This window comes from Hydra vulgaris, chromosome 13 (assembly GCF_038396675.1).
Source record: "Hydra vulgaris chromosome 13, alternate assembly HydraT2T_AEP".
In the NCBI taxonomy this organism is placed as follows: Eukaryota; Metazoa; Cnidaria; class Hydrozoa; order Anthoathecata; family Hydridae; genus Hydra; species Hydra vulgaris.
In genome coordinates, this window is record NC_088932.1 from 635851 (window position 1) to 650835 (window position 14985).

Sequence of the window (14985 nt, forward strand, 5' to 3'; positions counted from 1 at the left end):
AGAACTCCAAGATAAATATCTTGAGTATCAATATAATTTTTTGAATCTTCTGAAAGTCTATTTCTAAAACCGATGAAATGTTTTTCAGTTTGTTTGGTAGAATAATGCGCTTAGCCAGCTTTTTGCCTAGACTTTTCATTGCTGATTTTAGACAATGAATTGTTGGCTCTTCTCGCTGCAATAGTAGATTGAAATGCAAAAACAAAGGTAATGTTGAAGTTAGAAAAAGCATTGCTGGTTCCAAAATTGGATTATAAAATTTGTCATATAAACGCTTAAACCTTTCATCAGCAAAACTTTCACTTGAAAAATAAGCTTTCAGGCTTGTATACTTGACAATAGCTCTTGAAATACATTTCTCTAAAGATAGCCATCTAACTGATAGATGCTTTAGAATGCCTTGATATTCTTGATTACAAAATTCAAAGTACTCAATTTGCCTTTTCGTTTTGCACTCTTATCAAACCAATAGTACAAGTCAATCATAACATTTTCGACATTTAATGCAATATAATCACAAAAAACATCACGTGCTTTACTAGCAGCTAAGTGTGCAAGATGACAAGGGCAGCCACCAATAAAGATATTATTATTTTTTTCTAAAAACCTTGATGCAACTGAATTTCTTTTTCCAATCATAGAGTTTGTATTATCAACACTTAAACTTATGCAATTTTCCAATGGAATTTCATATACTTCAAATTTTTTTTCTATAGAAGAAAAGATAACAGCAGCCTTTGCACAATCAACTCCAGATGTTAAGCACATATCAAAGAAATGACATGTTATTGTTTTTGAGCGGTTAGCATCAAATATTTTGATACATATAGGATTCATCTTATCAAGGCCAGAGTCATTCGATCCATCTGTGCCTAAGGAATATGGATGAAATTTACAATGTTCTACAATGTAATTTCTACAATGTGGAGCAAATGATTCGTTTATAATAGCCATTGTTTTAGTTCGACTTGCTGCATACCTCTTGGCAATTTTACTGTCTGGAAAAACCTCTTTAAAAAGAGATGTAAGATGATCGGAGGTGGCTAAAGAAATGTTGTGCTGAACCAAAAAATTTGTTACCATGACCTCAGCATTAATTACTTGATTATCTAATGTTGTGTCAGTTTTTAAAAAGTTATTTAAAGAAGTTTGCTTTTTTAATGCAATAACATTTGCTTTGTGACTGTTTTTTTTTGCAATGATCAGATACATCTTTAACTCCTTGATGATGACAAGTTAGTTTTTTAACACACGGAACACAGAAAAATTGGTAAATATTACCTTTAACAGCCCTAACAGGGTAATCTTGGCACCATGTTGAGTTAAATTTGCATTTATATGTTTGCTTTGACGCCATTTTTAAAAATTCGGATTTGATTTATAATATAAAAACACATGTTTAAAGCTATTTATAAGTCGGAGCCGGTTTTATGCTCTGTTTTGTTCACTTAATATTCATTAGTTTTTGATGTAATCACAATCTTTTTTAGAATATATATTGTTATTATTTTAAGCTAAAATATTAAGAGTAAATTGAAAAAAAAGTTCTTCGGAAAATTTTTAAAATTTACCGTGAGAATTTTGGATCAACCGTGAGACCGTGAGGTTCGTTATAAAACCGTGAGTCTCACGGTAAAACCGTGAGAGTTGGAAGGTCTGCTGTTTGCTATTTAATAACAATATTCAATAGCCTATTAGGCTTCCTTTTTTTCTTTTAGCTTTAAAAAACGTAAATACATTTGCATTTTCTTTTGCAATTCCTCGAAAGTATTTTTTCAATCATTTAGGTTTTTAATCATGATGAATTAAGAACTAATGGTAGCAGCGGCAGTATTGTTTACTTGATTTTTTTAATAACAAACTAACCATCTTTACTTTTTTCCGTACATCGAATTAATTTCGAAACCAGGCCTCTGAAATGAATTTGGCTAATATTAGCGTTTTTTAGTGTAATATTTTAAACTTCAACAGCTAATTAGAGCACTTTTTGTTAATTTTCAGATCTATGTTTTTATATGATTCTTAATCAGCATAAAATTCTCTATCATAATCAGCAATAAAATAAAATAAAAAAAGGAGGGGGGGGGGAGAAACGGCAGTGGCGCCGCATTGAGCAGAAATTTAATAATTGAACAATCTAAATTTCATAGTTATTCGTTTAAGTATCACCTGAACATTGTTAGAGATAAGAGTTCTACAAAAATGTGTGTGTGTGTATCAAAGCATTATTATCTATATTTGGTTTGACAGAAAATCGTGTAAGGCAAATCAAAGAAGTTCTTTCAGCCACAGGTATGTAAAAATAAATTATGATATATATAATATATATATATATATATATATATATATATATATATATATATATATATATATATGTATATATATATATATATATATATATATATATATATATATATATATATATATATATATACGTATATATTGTAGACATCTTTATATATAATGGAGCATTAAAATAATAAGATGTTTTTATTTAGAATTTTTTTATAATGACACAAACTATGTCTTGTCATGTTATTTCAGTCATTTCCTTTTCAATCATTAGGTCTACCTTGTAAAGATATGAGAGGACGTCATAAAAACAAAAAAACATGTTTTTTCTGTTGAAAATATTGATATGATAGTGCAGCATATCAAGTCATTTCGAGGACGATCTTCTCATTATGCTAGAACAAAATCTACCAGACTTTACCTTCCAGAAGACTTTAATATTTTTTAAATGTACTGCATGTTTAAAGAAAAGTATCCTTTAGAAAATTGTTCCTATGAAAGTTATCGTAAAATTTTTAATTCAAAGTTTAACATTTCATTTGGATATCCTAGAAAGGACACCTGCTTATTTTGTGATTTAACAAAGAAAAAAATAGTTGCAATAGATTGTCAAGTACCTATTGACACTATTGCTGCTAATGATTTGTTAAGAAACAAAAATGCTTTGAATGGATCTCTTGAACTTTATCAGAGAAAAGCTGAAATGTTTTACCAAAAATAAAGAACTGTATGTTGACAAGCTCAGCAAACTTTAGACTGTTTTGAAATCTGCTTTGATTTTTAAAAAAATCTGAAATGCCCAAACATTTCAACTCAAGATGTATACTACTCCAGGCAACTGTCATTTTACTCTTTCAAAATTCACAAACCTTTAATACTTAAAAAAATATCTTGCAATATAGTGATTTCATTATGCTCAATTTTCACATTTTTGCCTAATTAAAACTCTATTACTGGTCAATCCTAGCTCTCTCACTTTAAAAATATTAGCGTCAAAAGATATCAATTCAGTCCTCATCTTTTCAGTCTAGATGCACCAGGGCCCATTCCATGCGTACTTGCTTCATTTTCTCAGTAAACCGAGATTTTTTTTCTTGGGCGGTAAGCATGAAGACCAGCTTCCAGCAATCTTCAATTAACTGTCATCCAACTTGTCTTCACACCTTCCTAGTTTAAATCAGAAGCAATTTTCGTGTATGAAACTCTTTTGTCGTATCGGCACAGCTTTATAATTTTCCTGTATGTTCTTGAAGTTGTTTTTCGCTTAAAGTCACATTTTCCAATTCTCTTTGCCTTAAAGCAGTTGCGTTTATCAAGTACTTTTTTCATTCTGTGTGCATATGAGGTACCAAACCTTCAATATTTTTGCTACTTTCTTATGGCTCATTTCTGTATTTTTTAGTAAAACTTTAATTTGTCCCTTTTATCTGGGGCTTAGATCACTCGTTTTTTTCATCGTATGATCTAGAAAAAGCAAATTTCCTCAAAAAATATCAATTTTTAGTTAAGGTGGTTATCAGGTAAAAAAAATATTTTTTGATTGCCAACTTAATCATGTACCAAAATTAGTTTAAAAGAACATACTTATTAGTATAATTAAAATCGCTGAAATTTTAATTTTTTTTTTGCTGAATTAGCATTAAATGCAAAAAAATCAATGAAAAAGGAAACAACATTTTCTCAGCTTCTTTATGACATTATAAGCTAAAAATTACAACACTGCTAGATTATAGTGTAATAAACAAAAGTTTACTAGAAAAACTAAAAATATTAATTATTTTTAAAATGGCAGCTTTTTCAATATTAAACAAAATTATTGATACAAAAACCCCAGGTAAAATATTAATATATTCAAATGGAAACAAGTTTAAGATTAGTTCTAGTAAGCTATTGTAGTTCTATCTATAAAGAAACAACCCTGAAAATTTGAACTCAATTGCATATCTGGTTAAAAAGATATGAATGATTTGCTCTTCGCAGTCAGGCAAAAAAATACAATTGAGAAATCAAGCTTCAAAGTTTAAAAACAATTTATTAATTAAAAATTCCCTGAAATATAAGAGTCAACTCCCTCTTTTTCTTTTTCCTTATCAATATAGCCTTTCCTGATACATCTCCTTTTACTTCTAGTCATTTTTTGTTTAGGAGTTGAATTTTTAATCGTGTTCTTTACTCTTGATACGTCCTTCTTCCACGATCCTTGGATCATAAAACTTCCAGGGACAAGCTGCAAATGTTTAAAAATTCTTGTGAAACCTCTTAAACCATCATTGTAATTTATTACAGCTGAAGCAACACCCATATCTAGTACCTTTTTTGTAACAAAAATGTTTTTAGGGCACTTTTTCCAGATTATCTGGTTGAACGTTTCATTTGGATTTTGTGTTGCACCATCCAGGCATCTTGAAAACAAATCATCCGATCGTAGTGCCAAGAATGTGTTTTTAAGAATAATTTTAATAGCAAGAGGCAAATTAATTGATGGCATATAATTTTTGTCGTTCTGCCGATACTTGCACCAGCTTTCCTTTGTACGCGGACAAAATTGGTGTCTCTCTTCGCTGTTGCTTATATTAGAGCAATGCCACAATACAGCCAAAACAGATTTTTTCATATTGTACAAGGCTATAGTACTGTCTCCACTCCATGCTTCTAAGGTATTTTGCCTAATGCTCATGCCATAAAAGTTTTGCATTTTATTATTGATCTTATCTGTCAACCTTCCTTTTCCTGATATCATTTTGTTGTCTTCTAACTTTTTACCCTTTAAATCACACCGCATTTGACGTAACCGGGTGCCAAGGCGTTTTTGGACATGACCAACACACTCTATCTTTACTGGGATAAGATCATCTCCGTATGGCTTTGCCTTTACAACATTCCTATAGGATTCAGTATCTCCATCTCCTATATAATGAGAATAGCGCACGTTGTACTTTTCCAATGATTCTGTAAAAAATGATAAAGCACCTGCTGATTCCATGGTACCTGATGATTGTAAGTGGTTAAGGTCACAAACATGTGTCTTCAAAAATTTTAAATAACCGCTTTTATTACTCTTACTTTGCCACAAAGCACAGCCACGGCAAAACTTTGAAAATACTTGGTAATCAACAACTTTACGGTTAGCTTTTGCAACAGCAGTGCATACACCATTTAGAGATGAATGACCGCGTTTCTGCCATGAACCGTCAATTCCAATTTGTATATCAACAATATCATTTCCAGCAACATTTGGAAAGTCTTTTTTTCTAATCTCTGTCACAGCGTCTTTCATGCTATCACAAGAAGCAGCTTCATAAAATTTTAATAGGTCAGAGTTTATTTCATTATACGAGAACAAACTCATTGGTGGGGGCATATTCAAAATAGATGCAAATGTTTTCATTGCCTCGTGACCTCGCCCAATTTCTCTAAAATCTTTAAACATAGGGAAATGAAAAAAAAAGAAAAAGTCGTCGTGTTTCGTTAAAGGTTGATCAGCTTTATCTAGAGAAATGTTCAACTTTGTTGAATTAGCACTTGGCAATGTATTTATTCCATCTTTGTTTGTATGTTTTGCAGGCTGTTGCAAAAAATCCTCAATTGCTTTCTTAGTATATCTATTACCTTGAAAAACTCGTTTAACTTTGCTAAGTTTAAAACTTTTATTCTTTGCCATAATAAAACCTTTTTTAACAACTTCAAACTTTTTCCTCTCTGCTTAAAAAATAACATCAAAACATACTACTTTGCTTTATAACTCTAGTTCAAAAGTTTAGTTATACAGACCCAAGAAAATAAATAATTATTTAAATCTAGTTCTAAGGATAATATATCAATAAAAAAAAATTGGTTGCTATGAGGTTGCTAAGTAAAGTTTTTTTACTCTTACCAACTAAAACAATTTTTTACATTTTTTTTATTAGTAAACCTATATCATGTTATATATGGTTGAAAAGCCAATTAAATTTTACACAAAGTTGGCTAATAAACTAAAAAACACTTTTTTTCACAAAAATCGCTATTTTTTTTACCTGATTTTTTTACCTGAACCACCTTGATAAAAGAAAATTCGAGACGAAACCGAATGCATACCGGATTTGCACCGGTCTTTATCAGTCTTATTACTCACCGGTCTTTGTCAGTCTTTACACCGGTTCCCTGGTTTTCAGGATCGATTAATCTAAGAAACAATACTATGCTATAGTATAGTAATACTATGCTATAGTATAGCATAGTATAGCAACTATACTGTTTACTCCGAAATCTACGACAAATCATGTTTGGTGGTGGTTTCGCGACCACTATCTTATTACTAACTTACCAAGTGCGTTAATGAGTGGGTTTAATGTTGTAAAATTAAAGAGCAAATGCAATTTAATATTTTAACTTAAAAATATATCCGATTAAACTTTGGCGTAACTAATTTAAACGAATATTAATTTTTATTAGTATTTACATAACTTTGTTGTGTATCAAAACAAGGTAATTTAATATATTATTTCGTTTTGATATGCTAAAAAATTAATTTATTTTTTATAAAATCATAAATTTTTTCTTAAACATTCAAGTTTAACAAATTATAATGTTCGTAATTAAATTAATAAATGTTCATAATTATCCGTATAATTATGTAGTACTAAAACTGTATTATACCTTGTATATTTTAGGCTCACTAATTTAAAAAATAAAAGCTATGGCTTATGATAAATGTTAAACTAGCAATTATGAAGTTACATTTTTATTGTTGGTAATATTGTTAGATTACAATATCCCATATTAACTATGCACTCTCAAAATATATATAGAAATTTGCTAAATTATATATAGAGATTTTTTTATCGGAAAAGTTTAACCGTTTTAAATTACCAGTTAATAAAACTAATATATATTTAATTAAAGAAAAAAGTATCCAATAAGTATTGTCAAAAAAATTTAGTTTAACAAAATATCTGCATCTCTTAAAATAAAGTTTAAATTTTTAAGCCAAATGGTAAGGGTCAAGGTTGGCTGATATAACTTTTTTAAATATATTTGTGAAAATAATAAAAGGTTGTTACTAAACAATAAAGTTTTTTATAATTTTAAATACTTCTTGATTTTTAATGTGAGTTAAACAAAACTAAGTTGTTGCTTTAATGTAATGTTTATTGTTATTATTATTATTGTTATTGTTGTTGTTGTTGTTATAATTACTAATGTAATCATTATTATTTTCATTATCATATTTAATAGTATTATTGATATTATTATAATCCTCTTTGTTTAATTTACTTTATTATTATATGATTGCTGTTATTATTTATTTGGTGTTTACTTTAAATTGTGCTATTAATAAGCAACCATGAGATCTAAACTTTTATTTCAGAATATATATTGTTATTGTTGTTATCGTTAAACAAAAATCTGCAAGCACCAAAGTTTATAAAAAAGTTATTACTAAAAATGCTCTTTTCAATAATCAGTCCCATATAGAAAGAAAGGGATGTTTGATGTTTCTTAAAATAAAGTTTCTTGAAATTGTAGACATTTAAATATAAATAATGGTGAGGGGATAATATAGGCTATGTATTACTCTCTTCAGACCACCAGCTGGATTTATTTTTTAATATGATAATTAAAAGCAAATTGAATTTTTTTGAACATGCATGCACGCTGACTTAATAAAATGATCAAAACTAACTCTTTCAACATGTTACAACAAGGTAAATAATCAAACAGAGCCCCAACTACTAAAAAGAAGATACCTCTCAATCCATCTAATAAGTATACCTTCTTCAATTACCCTCCACCATTTAATTCTATTTTTGCTCCTAGATATATGTATACTCTACTGTGTCTATAAATAGTACAATATAAATATAAGAGTTCAATTTGTTAAATTTTTTCAGATTTCAAAGGAATATTATTATTATTATTTTTTTATGAATAAAAATTATTAAAATTTTTAAAATAATTTTCATATAGAATGTAAGAATAAAAAATTACATATATACACTCATATATATATATACGTAGATGGCGAACTGCACACAAAATGCTCATGATTTTATTGTTGGGTCATTTCCTGTTTTGGTTGGTGCATTAGCAAGTGAAGATGCTGAATCACTTTGTAGGAAAAATAATCTTTCATTTGTTGAGCTGATTCGTCCATTCTGTCAATTATATACTGATGGTATGTTAACATGACTTAAAACTTTATTTTAGAATATTATAGTGAAGAATTGTAGTAACTCCCTTAAATCGATTATAAGCATTTTTTAAAATCCAGAACCATCGATTACTATAGATAGATTTATATATATATATATATATATATATATAAGAATCTATAGTAAAATTTATGAAGGCTTGAAAATATTAAAATTTTTTTAGGGTTTTATAACTCTTTTTGGTTGTCTCTAATAAACTGTCTCTAATAAACTATTTTCTAATAAACTGTCTCTAATAAACTGTTTTCTTATAAACTGTCTTGATAAATAATTTTCTAATAAACTTTCTCATAATTTTTGTTTTATTGCCAAACAAATATACAATTTTAGTGCCAAATAGTAGCTACAACTTCTGTTTTAGGTCATGATGAATTAATTCTTATTACTGTATTTCAATTGCATATTGTATTGGATAAGAATACATATTTTTAAACTTAATTCACTTCCAAAAAGGCATCCAGACAACTACTATTTAAATTAGGAGTTACCAAAAAACAAATAATAGTGTTAAAGAGCAACAAAAAAATAGAAGGCTTTATTTGTGAACCTTGCCTAGAAGATAAAAGACATTATTAGAAGAACTGCTTAAATATGACAACAGGGTCATTCCAACTCAGTTCAAGTTATTCTTAATACCATGCAATCTTAGATTTTGATTTTTGGTAGTCAAGCTTAAATAGATAAAAAAAAAACTTCATTCCAAATTTTAGTTTTAAACTTTTAAAAGGTTCAAAGTAGCCTTGGCCAGAAAGGTGTGTGATTTCATGCCACTTTTTGACCACAGTTTTTAACATTTTAAATTAAAAATGCGCTGAAATAAATTGTTTTTAGTTACTTTATAAATAAATAACTTTGATATGTTTATCTTTACTAATGTTTTTTTTATTAGTAAAACGCTTTTAAATGAAGTAACTAATGATTTTAATTTAATTATCAATCAGGAATTTTTTTTTCCAGATATTTTTATCAATTTTTATTTTTTCTGCATATCCAAATTGTTTTCTAGAAACACAATTGAAAGATATTTTTTTTTGTCATCAAATAATTAAAACATTAAAGGTATTCTTCATTAATTACTCTATGCTATATTTATTAGTAAAGCATTATTTGTACAAACAGTTTTTTTTTAATTGTATGTGTATATTTGTTATTAAAGGGTTTTCCATGTGGCATAACAAATAATGTTTGCTTTGAAAATAAACATCAGAAAATATGTTATGTGTTTATTAAAGTAACCAAAACAATTTATTTATTGAGAAAAATTAGTTTATTAGCAAAAAAACATTTGTTTTTTTGCCATTAAACTTCTGGTTGAGAGGTTAATATTAATTTCATAAATCTGCATAGTATTTTTTGTTGTAAAATATCTGGTTTTAATAATAAATGCACTTATCGCAGAGTTTTTTGAACAATTTTACAGATTTTACAGATTAGGGTTTTACACAATTTTACACAATTTTACAGATTAGGGTTTTCCCCTGTTAAAAAACCTTGGCGCTTCATTAAGATTTTAGTTTAACTGGAGACTTGTAGTTAAACAAAGAATACTGCTTTTCTATTTTTTTTTTTTTTTTTACTTTAACTCCAAATAAAAAATAAAAATAGTTATTTTAATTTTAAGATTTTGTCAGCAGAACTTGTATCAAAATTTTTAAATTTTATATCTTTTAGTTATATTGCTAATATATATATATATATATATATATATATATATATATATATATATATATATATATATATATATATATATATATATATATATATATATATATATATATATATATATATGTATATATATATATATATATATATATTTATATATATATATATTTATATATATATATATATATATATATATATATATATATATATATATATATATATAAATTTTAATAAATTAAATATAACTTTAACTTTTAAAGCATTCACTTATTGAGCTTTCTATTTTTATTCGTTTTTTTACGTTTTATAAATGATTATGTGTAAAGGTTAGGCTTTTGTCACTCATATATTAAATAAATTAAAACTAATTTTTCTGGAGTCGAAATGCAGACAAACAACTCAAAAATGTATTACAAAAACAATACAAGCTATTCAGTTTTCAATACAAACTCTCACTAACTTTTTGAATTCTTGTTTAGTGTTTGTAAATTTTAAGAACTGACTACAGTGAAAGTTTTAATTTTGATCAATTAATTTAAATTTGACATTTTAAAGCCTGATTACTCCAAATTTTTATTTTTATCAGTAGATAAAAATAATATCTAATGAATTTAATGAATTTTAATAGGTTCAGGGTGGGTATGTTTTATATAAGGTCAGAAAAATATTAACCAGCTCTCTAAACATTGACTGTTAAAATTATATTTTTAAAATAAAAATATTAAAAATATATTTAGTTAGTAAGTATATAAACTTCTTTTTAACAATTGCCACCAAATAAAATAAGTACATATTTACAAAAATGTTTATGAATAAGTTTTAATCCATAATTTCTAAGAAAAGTTAAATTTTAACTCCTAAAAATTTGTTTAAAATAGTTTTTCATCTTTTTAAATTTACTTTTATTTTTGTATTAGTACTTGCATAAGGATTACACAAAAGAAATCTTTATATACATAAAGAAAAAAAAGTTAAAAATTGCAATTTGTGAAAAATAAATAAATTAACAGTTAAATTTGTAAAAACAAAATTTAAATTTTATATAGATATTCATGCACACAAGTATTGTTAAAAGTTTATCAATTATCAAGTAACATAAACTAATTAATATGCTAGTACCAATAAATAAAGCATTACTCCAAATAATCTGAACTTTTTATTAAATTGTTTATTTTAATTTGAATCTAAATGTTCATTGAATCGTTTGTTCATTGAATCAAATTGTTCATTGAATCAAAATGCTCATTGAATCGTTTAAAATAAACTCATGCTTTTTAAATTTTTTTTGATTGCATGTCCTCTTCTTTTGTAAACTTTTCATTCCCTTAAAAATAATGCAGTATAAATAGTTGCTTGTATCTGTAAAAGCAAGTCTTTTTATAGACAAGAAAACAAACTTCAAAGTTAATCAACTCTATAATTCCACACTTCTGAAATAAAGTCACATCACTAATGCTACACTGATATAAAATTTGATACATGTTTATACTTTTTTACGGATAACTATTAAAACTTTGTTTTAACCCTCACACTCCTTGTGCTGAAATATAAAAGTTGATAATTTGCTGGTCCAAGAAAGACATAAAAGTAGAAAATGGATATTAAGCGATAAAATTATATTTTTCATTTTCATATAATAAAAGACTAAATGATACAAATGACACAAAAATCAACAATAAAATCATGGCTATTTCCAGTATTAAAATCAATGTTGCATTCTGTATTCATATCAGAACTAATAAAGAATTTACAAATTTCTTTGCTATGATGATTATACCTATTATTTGCATGTGTTAAAATTATTTTTATTTTTATTTATAAGAAAATCTACAAGATATAAACTTATTGTTTAAATATATAATTTTGAAAGCTTTGTTTTTCTTTTATCCTTTTTTCCAAGTTTGTTATCGAATCTTTGGTTATTCCTATTTTTTTAAAATTGCACCAGCTGACAAACGTTCAAGATAGCAAGAATCTGATCAGAATAAATCCTAATGATATTGTTTTATTGTACTTTTATATGCATTTTCTTCAAAATTGGTATAAAGTTTCTTTGCATTTTGTTTTGTTTGTTCAATCCCAGAAAGCTTCGGCAAAAGTTTATCAAATCTATTTTTAGAACTGCAATGGTACCCTATTGCAAAAGGGAAAATCTAAATATTTTGTTTGACATCATTTATTAACTACAAAAGCATTAATCACACCAAAAAATAAAAAGTAAAAGAGCCAAACTTTGAGAAAAAACTCGGCACTTAAAGATCAATTTAATTATTTTGACTATTTCACCTAAAAATCTAATTTAATTTAATTTATAAACTCTTATTAAATAAGTATTAAAATACTTGTCTTTTTTATAAATGAATGCCTGCCATAATATTTCTTTTTAAGCAAATGAAATATTCCTAGTTACTCAAAATTTTTATTCTCGGATTTTTCAAGATATTTCTTAAAAATATTTTCTGGATTTATATAGATTTGCCATATAGATTTTTTTATTTTAAAATTGTTGTTACTCAATATTTAGAAGAGTTATGCAATCTTCTGAATAGCCACGATGAAAAATAAATGTGAAAAAAGTGTTGTATTTTGAATCATAAGTCTAAAAACAAAAATCTGATTTTTATAAAAACAAATTCAACAAAGATGTGTTAACTGATTTCAACTATTCTACAATTACTGGTAGTAATTAGTAAGTGACCAGGGCATCATCATTATTATAATGATGAGGCCCCGATAATACTTCTCCATAATCATCATCGTTATTATAATAATGATGATGATTATCATTATCATCATCTTCAGCATCATTAACAACATAAAAGAGAAAGGCTAAAGCCAAATGGTCATAATGATGATGATCATGATAATTATGATTATCATCATCATTATCATCATAAAATGATGGAAATCATTATCATCATCATCATCATTATCATAAAATGATGGAAATATTTAGTTAACCAATTTATGAAAAATATTTTACCTGCTGTTAAATTCTCCATAAAAGTTCCAGTTTCTATGTTAGGGTCCATCTTTGCAGGTACTACTTTCGTAATATTGACAAAAGTCATAACACCTGACACTTTTAAAACCATAACTTGTACCAATGATAAATTATTTGGCGTCATCCAATAAAAAAAAAAATTGCCTAAAACAGAGAGGATAAAAATTTTAGGCTTAAAACAAATTTTCTCTTATTAATTTACTTAAACAATCTAACACAAGACTTATGATAAAACAAAAGCGATAACTCAAAGTAGTGAGTGACTGAGGTTAAGATTTGACCTGTGTTGGGTTTGATAAAATATAGCTGGGACCGGGTTTGGGACCAGGGCTGCGTAAAAATTTATACATCCTAAAGTATATTATATTTTAATTCAAAATTCATGTCATATTTTGTATATATATGCATATATAACATTATGATCAACATGATCATTGCAATCATCATTATCACATGATGATGATCATCATCATCATCATTATTATCATTATCATCATCAACTGCATAAAAAAGGGAAGGCTAAAGCTGATGATCATGATGATGATGATCATCATTATAATGATGATGATCATCATCATTATAATGATGATGATGATCATCATTATAATGATGATGATGATCATCATTATAATGATGATGATCATCATCATTATAATGATGATGATGATCATCATTATAATGATGATGATGATCATCATTATAATGATAATCATCATCATCATTTTAATAGTGATCATCATCATTATAATGGTGATCATTATCATTATAATGATGATGATCATCATCATTATAAAAATGATGATCATCATTATTATAATGATGATGATCATCGTCATGATGATGATCATCATCATGTTCATCATGATGATCATTGTCATGATGATGATGATGGTCATAATGATGAATATTGTCATCATGATTATCATGATCATCATCATGATTATCATGATCATCATCATGATCATGATCATCATCATGATCATCATCATCATCATCATCATCATTATGATCATCATCATCATGATCATGATCATGATGATGATGATCATCATCATGATCACAATCATCATCATCATCATCATCATCATCATCATAATGATGATGATCATGATCATGATGATGATCATCATCATGATCATGATCATCATCATGATCATGATCATCATCATGATCATTATCATGATCATGATCATGATCATCACTATGATCATGATCATCATCATGATGATGATCATGATCATCATCATGATCATGATCATCATCATGATCATGATCATCATCATGATCATGATCATCATCATGATCATCATGATCATCATCATCATCGTTATGATCATGATCATCATGATCATCATCATCATCATCATGATCATCAACATGATCATCATGATCATCATCATTATCATGATCATCATCATCATCATAATGATGATGATCATCATCATCATAATCATCAGGCTTTAGCCTTCCTCTTTTATGCTGTTTCTCTAATATAAACAATCTAGAGTTTTTTTTTTCAACTAAAAGTCATTTCATACTATATGTAAGACACTCTCTTAAAGTTTTCCTACTTCTACCACTACCCTTCTACTGTAGCTGCTACCTCTTGACATGCTGATACCTAAATTACTTTAATCTTTTCTAACATACGTTCGATACAACATTTTTTCCAATCTGTCTAAGATTATGCCCTCTTTTCTTGTGTTGCTAGAGTCACACCACACATCCATCTGATCATCTTCTCTATCGGCAATGACTATACCATATAAATACTAAAGTTTATCAATGAAAGGAAATTGTATGCAAGCATCTAAATAAATAGCAACATATATG

The 14985-nt window shown here is 27.0% G+C and overlaps 1 protein-coding gene across 1 annotated transcript in view; it reads left to right on the forward strand.

The window, feature by feature from the left end:
* Positions 1–8292: 8292 nt before the first annotated feature.
* Positions 8293–14985, forward strand: part of LOC136090391 (trafficking protein particle complex subunit 8-like) — a 39162-nt gene continuing 32469 nt past the window's right edge. Inside the window, exon 1 of the mRNA XM_065817001.1 lies at positions 8293–8449. Coding sequence (XP_065673073.1) covers positions 8293–8449 — 157 coding nt within the window. The remainder of the gene's footprint in view (positions 8450–14985) is intronic.